Source organism: Bombina bombina, unplaced genomic scaffold, assembly GCF_027579735.1.
Source record: "Bombina bombina isolate aBomBom1 unplaced genomic scaffold, aBomBom1.pri scaffold_891, whole genome shotgun sequence".
Lineage (NCBI taxonomy): Eukaryota > Metazoa > Chordata > Amphibia > Anura > Bombinatoridae > Bombina > Bombina bombina.
In genome coordinates, this window is record NW_026512424.1 from 38,778 (window position 1) to 55,075 (window position 16,298).

General features: G+C 37.7%; 1 protein-coding gene across 1 annotated transcript in view; it reads left to right on the forward strand.

The window, feature by feature from the left end:
• LOC128644304 (transient receptor potential cation channel subfamily V member 5-like) overlaps nucleotides 1–16,298 on the forward strand; it is a gene marked incomplete at its 5' end in the record, with an annotated part of 124,714 nt that overhangs the window by 37,475 nt on the left and 70,941 nt on the right. The window contains one exon of the mRNA XM_053696970.1: nucleotides 779–944. Within this exon, the coding sequence (XP_053552945.1) occupies nucleotides 779–944 (166 nt within the window). The remainder of the gene's footprint in view (nucleotides 1–778; nucleotides 945–16,298) is intronic.

A 16,298-nucleotide genomic window follows, 5' to 3' on the forward strand; every position in this document is an offset into this window, starting at 1 on the left:
AATAATAATAATGACAAAAGTGTGGACATAGGCTTACCTGCGTACCTATGCATAGAGAGTGTGGAATATACAACGTAATTGACTACAGTATATGAAAGTACATTTAGTCCAGAATTTAGCAAGTTGAAGTGCATTATCATTTTCATTACAAAGGTTTTTTTATACACACACAAATATCACACATACATACACAGGCTCATACACAAAACACATTTCATGCCACTGGAGAAAAACTCACAGCTCTGGGTGAGATGCTCACTTCCTATTACAGTCAAACAAAAAAAGGATGTAAAAAGGATATCAGTTTAAAATTGTCTATGAGTCAATAAGCATATTGATTTAAAAGAGTGTTGCATTTTCACCTCATTTTAGGAGGAGCCCTATATGTGCCTTTAACATATGTATGCTTGAGCCTATTGAGTTAAAAGCTGTGGATTGCAAGGGTGGGAGAATTTGAAATATTTTCAAATTTGTAGTAATACTTCCTGTAAATCCATCTCAGCGTGGCCTTTTAACTGCCTCAAGTTGTTTTATTGCTTCTTTTATTTCAGAATCTATCATGTAAGATTGCAGCTTTTGCGTCTTGGCTAGGGAGTCTTTTATTTATAGTAAAATTCTCCATGCTGTGGATTTCTCTTTTTCCATATTATAATACAAATAAGTCAATCTAAAGCATGACCTTTTTCAGACATATCATCAAATATTTGATGTTAATTTGTTAGTAAACTGCTTATTTTGTTTCTAAAGTGATAACTAAGGATATCTGCTTGTATTTCAGGTTATTGTATGCTGGTTTTATTTTAGCCGTGATGGTGCTGAGACTTATTACCACTGAGGGGGAGACCGTATTAATGTCACTGGCTCTTATATGTGCCTGGTGCAATGTCATCTACTTTGCCCGTGGTTTCAGAATACTAGGACCACTCTGCATAATGATTCAGAAGGTAACATTCAGAGCTCTCATCTTACCCTGCAAAATGAAACTAATTAAAGTGCTGGTACTCTATAAAGAAATTGAATTTTATGTATGTAAAATGGATTCAATCCCATCTAGAAATATCACTATTGTATTTATTATGGGGTTTTGTTCCATCAGAAATGTAATTAAACCTACCTGATGGGAGAGAAGGGTTAAAAAGAGCTAGGAGCAATTACAAAGATCAAGATCAATAATGAGGCATTTTTATGCAAAAAAATAAATGCTCCTATTCTTCAGTGTTTTTGCATTAGTGTTTGTGAGCTGATCACTGGCGTTGTCCTGTTCAGGAGCAGCTATAGCTACAGTATGTTAAAAACATAGGTTTGATCACAATCCTTTAGAATTCACCATTAAAGTACAGGGATTTTTGTAGACAAGAGATTGTGAGTAACCCTATAATTAAAATAGGAACACTAGGGCAAAACTTACTTGCTCATAAGACATTTAGCATCTGCATTAAAGGAACAGTACATTATATTATTAAAACTTATGCATACAAATTATTCATAGCATCACAAAAGATCTCAAGGCACAATAAATATTTTTTAAAAATTTTAAATTGTCATTTTTTTAGGAACATATGAATTTTTTTTGAAGGCATGGTACACAGTCCTTGAAAAAAAAAATCTTACATGTTGTTGATTGGACTAGGGACAGATATAAATAAGTTCCTGCACATATTAAACAATCACTGTACAGTATGAATGAGTGTCAGAGTTCTGCATTCCAGTGCAATTCAGTCTCTCTGGGAGAGTGGACACACTACAAATTTAAGAGTTAAATTAGAGGTAAAACAGAAAAAAGTATATAAGAAAAGTGAATTGCAATATTTTTTTTAATTATGCATAATTAACATTTTATGTGAAATTATATTCTGAGCTTAATGTCCCTTTAAATACATATACAGGTAAATCTAATCCTTTTCCAACATAATAAAAACATTTAGGGCCAGATTACAAGTGGAACGCAATTTAACACTCCCACTCGAGCGCCAACGGCGCTATTAGTACGTGTTTTTAAACTATATTCTCGTAAAAAGCCGAACATAGAATATTGTGTGCATGATAACGTATTTGCCCCTAGGAGCAATGGAGCAAAAAAGTAGGAAAAAAAAGTAACACCATACTCCAGTGCAAACACGATCACAAATTCTCAAGTGCCTTTAACCTGACATGAAAATATGAATATTTCACATTCCAATGTTCTGCACATAACAAAATATGTTTTTTTTGTTTGTTTTTTTACAAATAGATATTTATATATATATATATATATATATATATATATATAAATTTACAAAAGTGTGGAAGAAAAACAAAAAAATCCAGAACCTATCTTAATACAAAGACACAGGAATTTTATTCCGGTATTTATATGTATAAGTATCTCGAATGACTTAGGGTCAGCTAAAATCAGACGTGGTGCAGACCCCTAAAATTTAGATTTAATCCAGTATTATATAGATAAAGAGAAATGGTAGAGCTATATGAGATACCATTAATTAAAGTAGGGGATTTCAGCACTCAAAATGTAACCCATTTAATCCAATTCCTTAGAAATGTACGGCTGCAGGGTAACACAGAATCCAAAAAATGAACTACACATGCACAGATTCAAACACATGCAACTAGTTTATTGCAAGAAGCTGCCAACACAAAAATAAACAGCTTAAAATGCTTATCATCTCTAAAATGCATCACTGCAGTGGATTTTTAATAAAGCATACCAAGCAAAATGATATATTATCACAAATATTTTTAGAACTAGATGCTGCAAACAGACTGGTTTAGAACATGTGATCTGCAGGTAACTAACTATTAAAATACAACAAAAAATCTTTTTCAATTTCTCTATGATAGTACCAGAACAAAGTCCTTTATAAAGACCATATGAGTCCTTTGATGAAGGAAATCTGATGTTATACTTTAGTAACAATTTGTATCACTTTGTAATCCAGCTGAGATAAACCTTTTTGCAAACATATGTTCGTTAATTAGGGTTAACCGAGGTGAAAGCGTCCTCTATTGTTAACTAGAACTTGGCATTATTATTGCTTGATAGCAGATAGAACATCTTTCCATGGTGAAAAGCAGAAACAATACAGCAGACCTGTGTTAACGTATTGCAGCAAACATCCGGGAAAACAAAGTCACAGTATAATTGACGAACGGACCGGGACATGAGCCTCTGACATCCTTGTCTCACCTCTCACAACCGCGTCTCCCTGCTCACTGGGGACACAGACTTGCCGGTGTACGTTTTGCTTCTGTATGTAAACCGTATCCAGGCGGTTTATAGGAACCACTTGATTACCGCAAGATCCAGGCTTGCTTCTTCAGTTTGTTTTTTGAAATTCCCGGGCAGGCTTTGGCCAGCTGCTTCATTCACAGGTGCAGTGATAGCTGTTTTCAAGAAAGTCGACGCGCGTTTCGCCCCATAATGCTGAGCGAAACAGGGGCCTCGTCAGGACTGTCCATCTCCTCCTAATTACAGCCTTTATTGCGAAACCAATGAACTGGGAGGTAGCACTTCAGCCAATCAAATTCGCTATTTACACGCACCCTCTTATATTCTAAAACAAAACATTCCTGTTTATAGGTTCATTGATTATCTATATTTTAGATTGATACAAAATGGTTTGCATTGAAAAGATGGAACATTTTTTATGTTTAGCAACCTCTATACAACAAACAACAAAATCGCATGTGAAAAAACCTTATGCATGTTGCAGCTCAATTAAACTTTATTTCTTTGGTTACCATGTCTAGATGAATGTGCTTTACATAAATCCTATATTAACTTGAATTCTGTAAATTTGAAATGACTTACAGGATAGCTACAAATGTTTCTATGAAGGTGAACTTTGACATAATAGATCCACAACTTTAGAAACAAACTGTATGGAAAATGATTGTCATAGTTAATGACCTATTTATAAAGATTATCTAAAAGTAATACAACTTCTCATTTATTTATTTTTTCTCCATTTGCAGCAAGTAGAGAATTTAAACTTCAAGATACAAATCTCTATTTTAGAAAAGATGCATATTCGATCCTTTCATTTAAGCCTAACGGTGACACCGTATTCAGCATAAAGGTCCATCTTGCTTCCTTTTTTAACAAACAGTTATCCTCATCTCCACCTCTTCCATTTGTTATTCCTCTGTCAATCCCTATACATTTTAAAGAAACAGTACTACTATTATGAATTTCCTTAAAATGACGAGCCACACTTGTATCTCTCCCGTAGAGGATGTCATCTCTGTGCTCCTGTACCCTGTCCTTGAACAAACGTTTTGTTTTACCCACATAGAACAGGGGACAGGAGCACCCCAAAAGATAAACAACCCCCACTGAGTTACAGTTTGAAAAACATCTGATAGTATAATTTTTACCTGTATTGGCTGAAAATGTTTTGCTTTTTGGCAAATAGGGACAATAGACACAATGCCCACAAGGGAAGCTTCCTTTCACTTGTTTTTTAGTTAACCAGTTTGTATCTGGTTCAGACCGAGTAAACCTGCTTCTAACTAATTTATCTTTAAGATTAGGAGATTTTTTTGCGGTCAATAGGGGTCTACTTCCTACCTTATCAGCTATTTTGTCATCTAAGGTTAAAAAATGCCAATTTTGAGATAAAATATTTCTTATACTTTGCCATTGGCAATTAAATGTAGTAATGAATCTGATGTTATTCTCAGTTTTTGTTTCTTTTTGGTTATATAGAAGGTCTTGACGGTTCATTTTACTTACTTTGTTTAAGGTTTTTTTGACTAGGTTATGAGAATAACCTCTTTCAATGAAACGTTTACACATTTTTTCAGCATGATAATTAAATTTAGTATTAGAAGAACAATTTCTTTTTAATCTCAAGAGTTGGCCATATGGAATGCCTTTTTTCAAGGGCTCTGGATGCCCACTTGAGGCTTCCAACAGATTGTTTGTTGCCGTGTCTTTACGATAATTTTCAGTTGAGATACGGCTTCCTTCTTTTTTAATACAAATGTCTAAAAAGGGTAATTCCTTATTGCTATAGGAATAAGTTAAAAAAATGTTACGATCATTTTTATTTAACTCAGAAACGAAATCATGTAGGCAGGCCAGGGGGCCATCCCAAAGGATAAAGATGTCATCCACAAATCTAATCCATAGGGACACATGGGAGTCAAACGTCTCACTATATTGATCAAAGACATCCAACTCCCATGCTCCCAAATGGAGACACGCATAAGTTGGCGCACATACTGCACCCATAGCTGTCCCCCTGACCTGCCTATATACTGAGCCATTAAACTGAAAAACATTGTTTTCAAGAATGAAATGAAGAAGTTTTATGACAAAGGCTGTACGCATGTCACTGTTTAAACCCCTACTTTCTAGAAAAAGTCTACAGGCACTAATTCCTTTCTCATATGGTATAGATGAATAAAGACTTTCTACGTCTAAAGAGACTAGGATAGTGTCAGGGGAAACAGTTAGGTCGTCTAATTTCCTCAGGAGGTCTGGAGTATCTTTTACATACGAGGGAAGAGATAAAAGGAAGGGTCTCAGGAAGAAGTCAACATATTGTCCAATGTGTTCACTGATGCCGCCAATCCCAGACACAATGGGTCGCCCTGGGGGATGTGTCATATTTTTATGAATTTTAGGGATAATGTAAAATGTTGGCATAACTGTAACTCAGTGGGGGTTGTTTATCTTTTGGGGTGCTCCTGTCCCCTGTTCTATGTGGGTAAAACAAAACGTTTGTTCAAGGACAGGGTACAGGAGCACAGAGATGACATCCTCTACGGGAGAGATACAAGTGTGGCTCGTCATTTTAAGGAAATTCATAATAGTAGTACTGTTTCTTTAAAATGTATAGGGATTGACAGAGGAATAACAAATGGAAGAGGTGGAGATGAGGATAACTGTTTGTTAAAAAAGGAAGCAAGATGGACCTTTATGCTGAATACGGTGTCACCGTTAGGCTTAAATGAAAGGATCGAATATGCATCTTTTCTAAAATAGAGATTTGTATCTTGAAGTTTAAATTCTCTACTTGCTGCAAATGGAGAAAAAATAAATAAATGAGAAGTTGTATTACTTTTAGATAATCTTTATAAATAGGTCATTAACTATGACAATCATTTTCCATACAGTTTGTTTCTAAAGTTGTGGATCTATTATGTCAAAGTTTACCTTCATAGAAACATTTGTAGCTATCCTGTAAGTCATTTCAAATTTACAGAATTCAAGTTAATATAGGATTTATGTAAAGCACATTCATCTAGACATGGTAACCAAAGAAATAAAGTTTAATTGAGCTGCAACATGCATAAGGTTTTTTCACATGCGATTTTGTTGTTTGTTGTATAGAGGTTGCTAAACATAAAAAATGTTCCATCTTTTCAATGCAAACCATTTTGTATCAATCTAAAATATAGATAATCAATGAACCTATAAACAGGAATGTTTTGTTTTAGAATATAAGAGGGTGCGTGTAAATAGCGAATTTGATTGGCTGAAGTGCTACCTCCCAGTTCATTGGTTTCGCAATAAAGGCTGTAATTAGGAGGAGATGGACAGTCCTGACGAGGCCCCTGTTTCGCTCAGCATTATGGGGCGAAACGCGCGTCGACTTTCTTGAAAACAGCTATCACTGCACCTGTGAATGAAGCAGCTGGCCAAAGCCTGCCCGGGAATTTCAAAAAACAAACTGAAGAAGCAAGCCTGGATCTTGCGGTAATCAAGTGGTTCCTATAAACCGCCTGGATACGGTTTACATACAGAAGCAAAACGTACACCGGCAAGTCTGTGTCCCCAGTGAGCAGGGAGACGCGGTTGTGAGAGGTGAGACAAGGATGTCAGAGGCTCATGTCCCGGTCCGTTCGTCAATTATACTGTGACTTTGTTTTCCCGGATGTTTGCTGCAATACGTTAACACAGGTCTGCTGTATTGTTTCTGCTTTTCACCATGGAAAGATGTTCTATCTGCTATCAAGCAATAATAATGCCAAGTTCTAGTTAACAATAGAGGACGCTTTCACCTCGGTTAACCCTAATTAACGAACATATGTTTGCAAAAAGGTTTATCTCAGCTGGATTACAAAGTGATACAAATTGTTACTAAAGTATAACATCAGATTTCCTTCATCAAAGGACTCATATGGTCTTTATAAAGGACTTTGTTCTGGTACTATCATAGAGAAATTGAAAAAGATTTTTTGTTGTATTTTAATAGTTAGTTACCTGCAGATCACATGTTCTAAACCAGTCTGTTTGCAGCATCTAGTTCTAAAAATATTTGTGATAATATATCATTTTGCTTGGTATGCTTTATTAAAAATCCACTGCAGTGATGCATTTTAGAGATGATAAGCATTTTAAGCTGTTTATTTTTGTGTTGGCAGCTTCTTGCAATAAACTAGTTGCATGTGTTTGAATCTGTGCATGTGTAGTTCATTTTTTGGATTCTGTGTTACCCTGCAGCCGTACATTTCTAAGGAATTGGATTAAATGGGTTACATTTTGAGTGCTGAAATCCCCTACTTTAATTAATGGTATCTCATATAGCTCTACCATTTCTCTTTATCTATATAATACTGGATTAAATATATATATATATATACATACATACAGAGAGAAGTGCACTCACAGGAACGAACAACTGGCTCAATAACATTGTTAGCCTGTTCTATGGCGATTTACCACCTGGGTGCAACTTTTTAGCCCAGTAATGCTTTTCACAGAGTAGAACTTTCCTGTAGTATATCAGTCTGATCCCGCCTATTACGGTCAGTCCAGTGCCGAAATACCAGGCAATTCCTCTCTGAACAAGGAACACAGCAACCCCAGACGATCGTTTCGGCCTTCATTGGGCCTCGTCAGTGAGGTGTAGCTATATTCCTCTAAGCACACTGAGCAAGGAGTCCACGTCTGGTTGCCCCTTTTTCCCATAGGGAGACTAAATACATACAGAGAGAAGTGCACTCTGTACTATATATATATATATATGTAAATAAATATAGATTTATATACATGAATATATATAGGTATAGATATATACAGATATATATAGGATTATCTATTTACAAATACATAGAACATATTCTGCTATGTGGAGAATATTGCAATGTGAAATATTTACAGTAAATACCCAGTATAACACTTTAATAAATATGAATATTGCATAAATATGATTTTACATGTTTTCTTCTACTTAACTGTAAAGGACTCCAATACACTTTGAAATATGTCTATATATGTGTACATATGTATTTAGATTTCTGTAAATACATATATACACCTATAAATACATAAATATATGTACACAAATATAGACAAATATATATACACACATATCCATCTTTAGACACATATATGTATATATCTCAATGATAAAGCCCTTCGCCTGCTTTTTTTTTCTAACACATGAGACCTCATATTTCTGAGCCTTTATAACTTTTTTTGGGCAATATGTTTTTGAATAATTTTTATTAGATGGTGTTATTATAAGTGTAAGTGTACTTTGTAATGTATTTTTGATTTGTTTTGTGAGACTTTTTTGTTTTGCAAAACAGTTAACCAGAGTTCTGAGGTCGCACTAATCCAACAGGCATTAACTTCAATTGCGCTCAAGCGATCACTTTCAAATTGTAATATGAGCAAAAAAAATTACGCGTGCAAACATCCCCAATAAACCACTTATCATTCATGTGTAAATGTTAACGTGACACTTGTAATTTGGTCCTTAATGTGGGGAAAAACTGTTACGTTAAAAATGATATAAGGGGCATATAAGTTTACTGACAAGATCTGAAAGTCTCATGTTTGATACAAATTTGTAACTCTGCAGCAATTTTAGGAAAAATATATATATTTTCTGCTTTGATTTATTAAGAATACAAAATATAGAAACAAAATATAATAATAAATCAAATTGTCATATGATTATACAATTTTTTAACTTAAATGGACAGTCTAGTCAAAATTAAACTTTCATGATTCAGATAGGGAATGCAATTTTTAAAAACTTTCCAATTCACTTTTATCATCAAATTTGCTTTCTTCTCTTGATATTATTTGTTAAAAGCTAAACCTAGGTAGGCTCATATGCTAATTTCTAAGCCCTTGAACACCAACCCTTATTTCAATGCATTTGGCAGTTTTTCACAGCTAGAGGGTTGTTGGTTCATGTGTTTCATATAGATAACATTGTGACCACGCCCGTTATGTTACAAATGAAAGGGCACTGATTGGCTAAATTCAAGTCTGTCAAAAGAACTGAAATAAGGGGGCAGTCTGCAAAGGCTTAGATACAAAGGTATTTGGAGTCACTCAAAAAAGGGTCTAACGCTCACTTTTCAGCCGAGACTTTTCCATACCGCAGATCCCCTTACGTAAATTGCGTATCCTATCTTTTCAATGGGATTTTTCTAACTCCGGTATTTAGAGTCGTGTCTGAAGTGAGCGTTAGAAATCTAACGACAAAACTCCAGCCGCAGAAAAAAGTCAGTAGTTAAGAGCTTTCTGGGCTAACTCCGGTTCATAAAGCTCTTAACTACTGTACTGTAAAGTACACTAACACCCATAAACTACCTATGTACCCCTAAACCGAGGTCCCCCCACATCGCCGCAACTCGATTAAATTTTTTTAACCCCTAATCTGCCGACCGCCACCTACGTTATCCTTATGTACCCCTAATCTGCTGCCCCTAACACCGCCGACCCCTATATTATATTTATTAACCCCTAATCTGCCCCCCACAACGTCGCCGCCAGCTACCTACACTTATTAACCCCTAATCTGCCGTCCGCACACTGCCGCCAGCTACTTTATCCCTATGTACCCCTAATCTGCTGCCCTAACATCGCCGACCCCTATATTATATTTATTAACCCCTAACCTGCCCCCCACAACGTCGCCGCCACCTACCTACAATGATTAACCCCTAATCTGCCGACCGCAAAGAGCCGCCAGCTACATTATAGCTATGTACCCCTAATCTGCTGCCCCTAACACCGCCAACCCCAATATTATATTTATTAACCCCTAACCTGCCCTCCCTAACATCGCCGACACCTAACTTCAATTATTAACCCCTAATCTGCCGACCGAATCTCGCCGCTATTCTAATAAATGTATTAACCCCTAAAGCTAAGTCTAACCCCTAACACTAACACCCCCCTAAATTAAATATAATTTTAATCTAACGAAATTAATTCACTCTTATTAAATAAATGAATCCTATTTAAAGCTAAATACTTACCTGTAAAATAAATCCTAATATAGCTACAACATAAATTATAATTATATTATAGCTATTTTAGGATTAATATTTATTTTACAGGTAACTTTGTATTTATTTTAACCAGGTACAATAGCTATTAAATAGTTAAGAACTATTTAATAGCTAAAATAGTTAAAATAATTACAAATTTACCTGTAAACTAAATCCTAACCTAAGTTACAATTAAACCTAACACTACACTATCAATAAATTAATTAAATAAAATACCTACAATTACCTACAATTAAACCTAACACTACACTATCAATAAATAAATTAAATACAATACCTACAAATAACTACAATGAAATAAACTAACTAAAGTACAAAAAAATAAAAAAGAACTAAGTTACAAAAAATAAAAAAATATTTACAAACATAAGAAAAATATTACAACAATTTTAAACTAATTACACCTACTCTAAGCCCCCTAATAAAATAACAAAGCCCCCCAAAATAAAAAAATGCCCTACCCTATTCTAAATTACTAAAGTTCAAAGCTCTTTTACCTTACCAGCCCTGAACAGGGCCCTTTGCGGGGCATGCCCCAAGAAGTTCAGCTCTTTTGCCTGTAAAGAAAAACATACAATACCCCCCCCCCAACATTACAACCCACCACCCACATACCCCTAATCTAACCCAAACCCCCCTTAAATAAACCTAACACTAAGCCCCTGAAGATCATCCTACCTTGTCTTCACCTCACCGGGTATCACACCGATCCGTCCTGGCTCCGATATCTTCATCCAACCCAAGCGGGGGCTAGACATCCACAGAAGTCCAGAAGAGGGTCCAAAGTCTTCATCCTATCCGGAAAGAAGAGTAGATCCGGACCGGCAACCATCTTCTTCCAAGCGGCATCTTCTATCTTCATCCGATGAGGACCGGCTCCATCCTGAAGACCTCCACCGCGGACCCATCTTCATCCGGCGACGTCCAACTGAAGAATGACGGTTCCTTTAAGGGACGTCATCCAAGATGGCGTCCCTCGAATTCCGATTGGCTGATAGGATTCTATCAGCCAATCGGAATTAAGGTAGGAATATTCAGATTGGCTGATGTTAGGGCAGCAGATTAGGGGTACATAGGGATAATGTAAGTAGCGGCGGTTTACGGAGCGGCAGATTAGGGGTTAATAATAATATGCAGGGGTCAGCGATAGCGGGGGCGGCAGATTAGGGGTTAATAAGTGTAAGGTTAGGGGTGTTTAGACTCGGGGTACATGTTAGGGTGTTAGGTGCAGACGTAGGAAGTGTTTCCGCATAGCAAACAATGGGGCTGCGTTAGGAGCTGAACGCGGCTTTTTTGCAGGTGTTAGGTTTTTTTTTCAGCTCAAACAGCCCCATTGTTTCCTATGGGGGAATCGTGCACGAGCACGTTTTTGAGGCTGGCCGCGTCCGTAAGCAACTCTGGTATCGAAAGTTGAAGCTGCGTTAAATATGCTCTACGCTCCTTTTTTGGAGCCTAACGCAGCCTTTATGTGGACTCTCAATACCAGAGTTATTTTTATGGTGCGGCCAGAAAAAAGCCGGCGTTAGCTACGCGGGTCCTTACCGACAAAACTCTAAATCTAGCCGAAAGTAAACACAGAGGTAAAATGTATATTAATATAACCGTGTTGGTTATGCAAAACAGAGGAATGGGTAATAAAGGGATTACCTATCTTTTTAAACCATAACAATTCTGGAGTAATTCCCTTTAAATTCCTGCAAAAAAAAAAATGCTGAAATTGCAAAAGATAGATGCATTGCAAAGCATATTATACTGATAACATGTCAATGGCATCAGTTCAATAAACCTATTAGTGAAACTGGAAAAAAAAAAAAAAAGTATCTGACATAAAATTCCAGAATTCATAAAGACTTTTATTTACCACTCTTTACAGCCACATTGTATACATTTACTTCTATTTTAATCAATGGAGCTACATTTATCTTGTAACTGTTCCCTTCTTGGCACAAAGAACCAATTCCACTGTGAAGGATACCAGAATTTCAAAAGCACATTCAAACTCTTATAGAACAAACACATGAACATTTTTAAAAAAATCTCTCTCTTTAAAATAATCCACTCTAACACATGCTAAAAAGTAATTTGCAGAGCCTAGCCCTCTGATAGAGAAAAAAGGCAAGAGGCAAATAGGATGGGGTTTTAAATAATGAAATATTTGGCAGCAAGTATGACGCACAACACAAACAGAAAAATGTTTTTGGCGCTAACAACATCCGGAAATGACACACTCGCGTCATCTGATGACGCAACCTTGTGAAAGGACTCTGCGTTGACTAAGACGCCGGAAATGATGAATTTGCATCATCAAACGTAACTTCGCGCCAAAAAATCTTGTGCCAAAAATGATGCAATATACTTTAGCATTTTGCGCCCCTGCGAGCCTAATTCTGCCCGCGAATTTAAAATGACAGTAATTTGAAAAAAAGACTATACCCCAGGTAATAAATACATTTTATCCTAGAGATGGATGTCAATAACTCTCCCCAGCAGCAGAACCCCTTCCCGGGAGAGGAGACAGTCGGTCTCTCTCCCCAGCGGCAGAGCCAGGTACAGGTAGAGGAGACAGTCGGTCTCTCTCCACAGTGGCAGAGCCATTCATTGGGAGTAGAGGTAGTCGTCCTCCCTCCCTGTAAACAGAACCCCTTCCCAGGAGAGGAGACAGTCAGTCTCCCTCCCCAGCGGCAGAGCCAGGAGCCGGGAGAGAAGACAGTTGGTCTCTCTCCCCAGTGGAAGAGCCATCCCCTGGGAGCGGATGTAGTCGTCCTACCTCCCCGTAAACAGAACCCCTTCCCGGGAGAGTAGACAATCTGTCTCTCTCCCCAGCGGCAGAGCCAGGAGCTGGGAGAGGAGACAGTCGGTCTCTCTCCCCAGTGGAAGAGCCATCCCCTGGGAGCGGATGTAGTCGTCCTACCTCCCCGTAAACAGAACCCCTTCCCGGGAGAGTAGACAATCTGTCTCTCTCCCCAGCGACAGAGCCAGGAAGCGGGAGAGGAGACAGTCGGTCTCTCTCCCCAGCGGCAGAGCCATCCCCTGGGAGCGGAGGTAGTCGTCCTCCCTCCCCGTAAACAGAACCCCTTCCTGGGAGAGGAGACAGTCGGTCTCTCTCCCCAGCAGCAGAGACTTCCCCTGGGAGCAGAGGTAGTCGTCCTCTCTCCCCGTAAGCAGAACCTCTTTCTGGGAGAGAAGACAGTTGGTCTCTCTCCCCAGCAGCAGCACACTTTCCCATGGAGCGGAGGTAGCAGACCTCCCTCCCCAGCGGTAGATCTTCTTCTCGGGAGAAGAGACAGAGGGTCTCTCCCCTCAGTAGCTTGGCAGGGTCTCTACCCTTTTCTTGTCCCGGACTATTTCTCACCGGGGGCAGGCATTGCATTAGGCAAGGAGGAGAAAAGCTTATACAGTTGGTGCCACATGTTTGGGCACCCGAGCTTTGCCTGCCCCACCAAGGAGCAACCTTCCCCTCTGGTCTGGGGTGGGTCCACCAGTACTAAACCGAGTATAATGGAGAGAGGCAGTATGGCCCTGGAACTTGAGGACCCTGGAACTTGTGGGACAGCAATTGTTTGGGAGCCGGCCTTGGCAAACTTGTTTGGGACGTTGCCTTATGTGACTATCCCTGCCATATAAACGCCATCCGGAACCCCCCAGGATGCCCCAAGCTCTGGAGGGATGGGATCACCTATCCCATCAACCGAGAAGTGGAGGGCCACCGTCGGACAGCCCCAGGCCGACCCGTTAAGGGTCTAGCCGGGTCTGCTGATCTGGAGGGGGGGAGATGTCATGGATACCAGACAGCTAAGGCTACCCCCCACCCCCCTACAACCTCACCTCTGTTGTTTCTCAGTGGTTTGGGGCTCCTCAGAGCAACCACAATCTCTGGAAGCTTTTGTTTGCATAGTTTTGTGTTCCAAACTTGTTTAGAGAAGAGCTGGTCTATGACCTGGAAAACCCTCCTAGGCTGGCTGGGCTCCTGGAACTCACGGTCGGCCACCTCACAACGGACACCCGCCTAACTCCTCTCAGGCTGTCTGGGCTCCTGGAACTCTCGGTCGGCCACAGGACAGCAGGACACCCGCTAACTTTACCCCTGGTCGCCCCAGCAACCATGTGACATTTTAAATTGACTGCATTGCTATTTATTAACTCAGCATATATATCCCAATTTGTCCTTTAGATGTCTGGAAGACAGGAAAAATATATAAATATGTTATATATTTTAAAGTGGGATTATTACAATTGTTATTTAATCCTTTACAATCTGAATTGCATTTCCCCAGATCCATATATAGACATTTAATATATCTAATGTTTGAGATTCAAACATAAGTTGTGATTCAAAACATGTGTCTCTGCTTAGCTAATCTTCACCTAGACGTAACGTCTAGAATTTGTGGATTCAACACAACAGGGACAATTTAATACCTAGGTGATATTTAGTCATTTCTCCAGCCAAATTGGTTCTCCGAATCTCATTAGGCCTCAAAGGAAAATCTTAGACATCATGTCTTTATCAACCCAAGGGTTCCTGTGATCTAGGTAATGAGACAGATGCTCTCTTTTTAACTCTTAAATGCTATGTTAATCAGGAAAAGCATTTCATGTTTGATCTCAGATGTGGAATATATAGAATGTATTCAGTAATAAAATGAGCATGCTCAAACTTACTATTTGAGAGATTTCATACTTATTTTATCTTATTTTATATATATATATATATATATATATATTTTTTTTTTTTTTTTTTTTGTCCACTGACATCTATAAATACCCTGACAGTTTTTTATTTTAGCTTAATACCTATATGGGCCTTAATCAGAGCTCCTAATGTTTTAAATGTCTTAAACGTTTTAAACTTTTTAAACATGTGTCTCTGCTTAGCTAATCTTCACCTAGACGTAACGTCTAGAATTTGTGGATTCAACACAACAGGGACAATTTAATACCTAGGTGATATTTAGTCATTTCTCCAGCCAAATTGGTTCTCCGAATCTCATTAGGCCTCAAAGGAAAATCTTAGACATCATGTCTTTATCAACCCAAGGGTTCCTGTGATCTAGGTAATGAGACAGATGCTCTCTTTTTAACTCTTAAATGCTATGTTAATCAGGAAAAGCATTTCATGTTTGATCTCAGATGTGGAATATATAGAATGTATTCAGTAATAAAATGAGCATGCTCAAACTTACTATTTGAGAGATTTCATACTTATTTTATCTTATTTTATATATATATATATATATATATATATTTTTTTTTTTTTTTTTTTTTTGTCCACTGACATCTATAAATACCCTGACAGTTTTTTATTTTAGCTTAAAGGGCCACTGTAAGTAAATATTTTCTATGCCTGTTACTAACTAACTACCCCAAATACGCTTTTTATCAATAGCATTTCATTAACATATCTCTACCATATATCAGAAATCTTGTCTGCAAATTTAATTGTTTTCCAAACCCACTCCGTGGGTATCCTTTGCTCTGTACCAATCCGTTTACAATACCTAGGTTTCAAAATGGCGCTTTAAACACAAAGTTATTGGTTTAAGTATTTTGAACACTCAGTGCTGAAAATAGTGGGCAGGATAACGTGACATCATCGGCGAATAAAAGATATAACTTTTAGAACGTTATGAAACTTTGTTTTGGAGAAAATATACAGTAGGTTTTAATTAATGTTTATTAACTTTAATATGTTTGTTGTTTAGCTTAAAAATAATAACAGAAAGTATTCCTTTAATACCTATATGGGCCTTAATCAGAGCTCCTAATGTTTTAAATGTCTTAAACGTTTTAAACTTTTTAAACATTTTACATTTTTTAAACTGAGCAGCAAGGAAATGGGGTGGGTCAGGGTCTGTTGCTTTTACTAAACCTGGATACGCCATATAACAAATGATAGATAGCAACAATTGCATACATGTTATCCTTGTGTTAAGCCATATTGATGTTTGATACATGTCCAATAAGGAGCATATATTATAAACCCATAATGGGGTTACCTGAATTGTGTTGCAGAAATGATGATGTATATTGAGCCC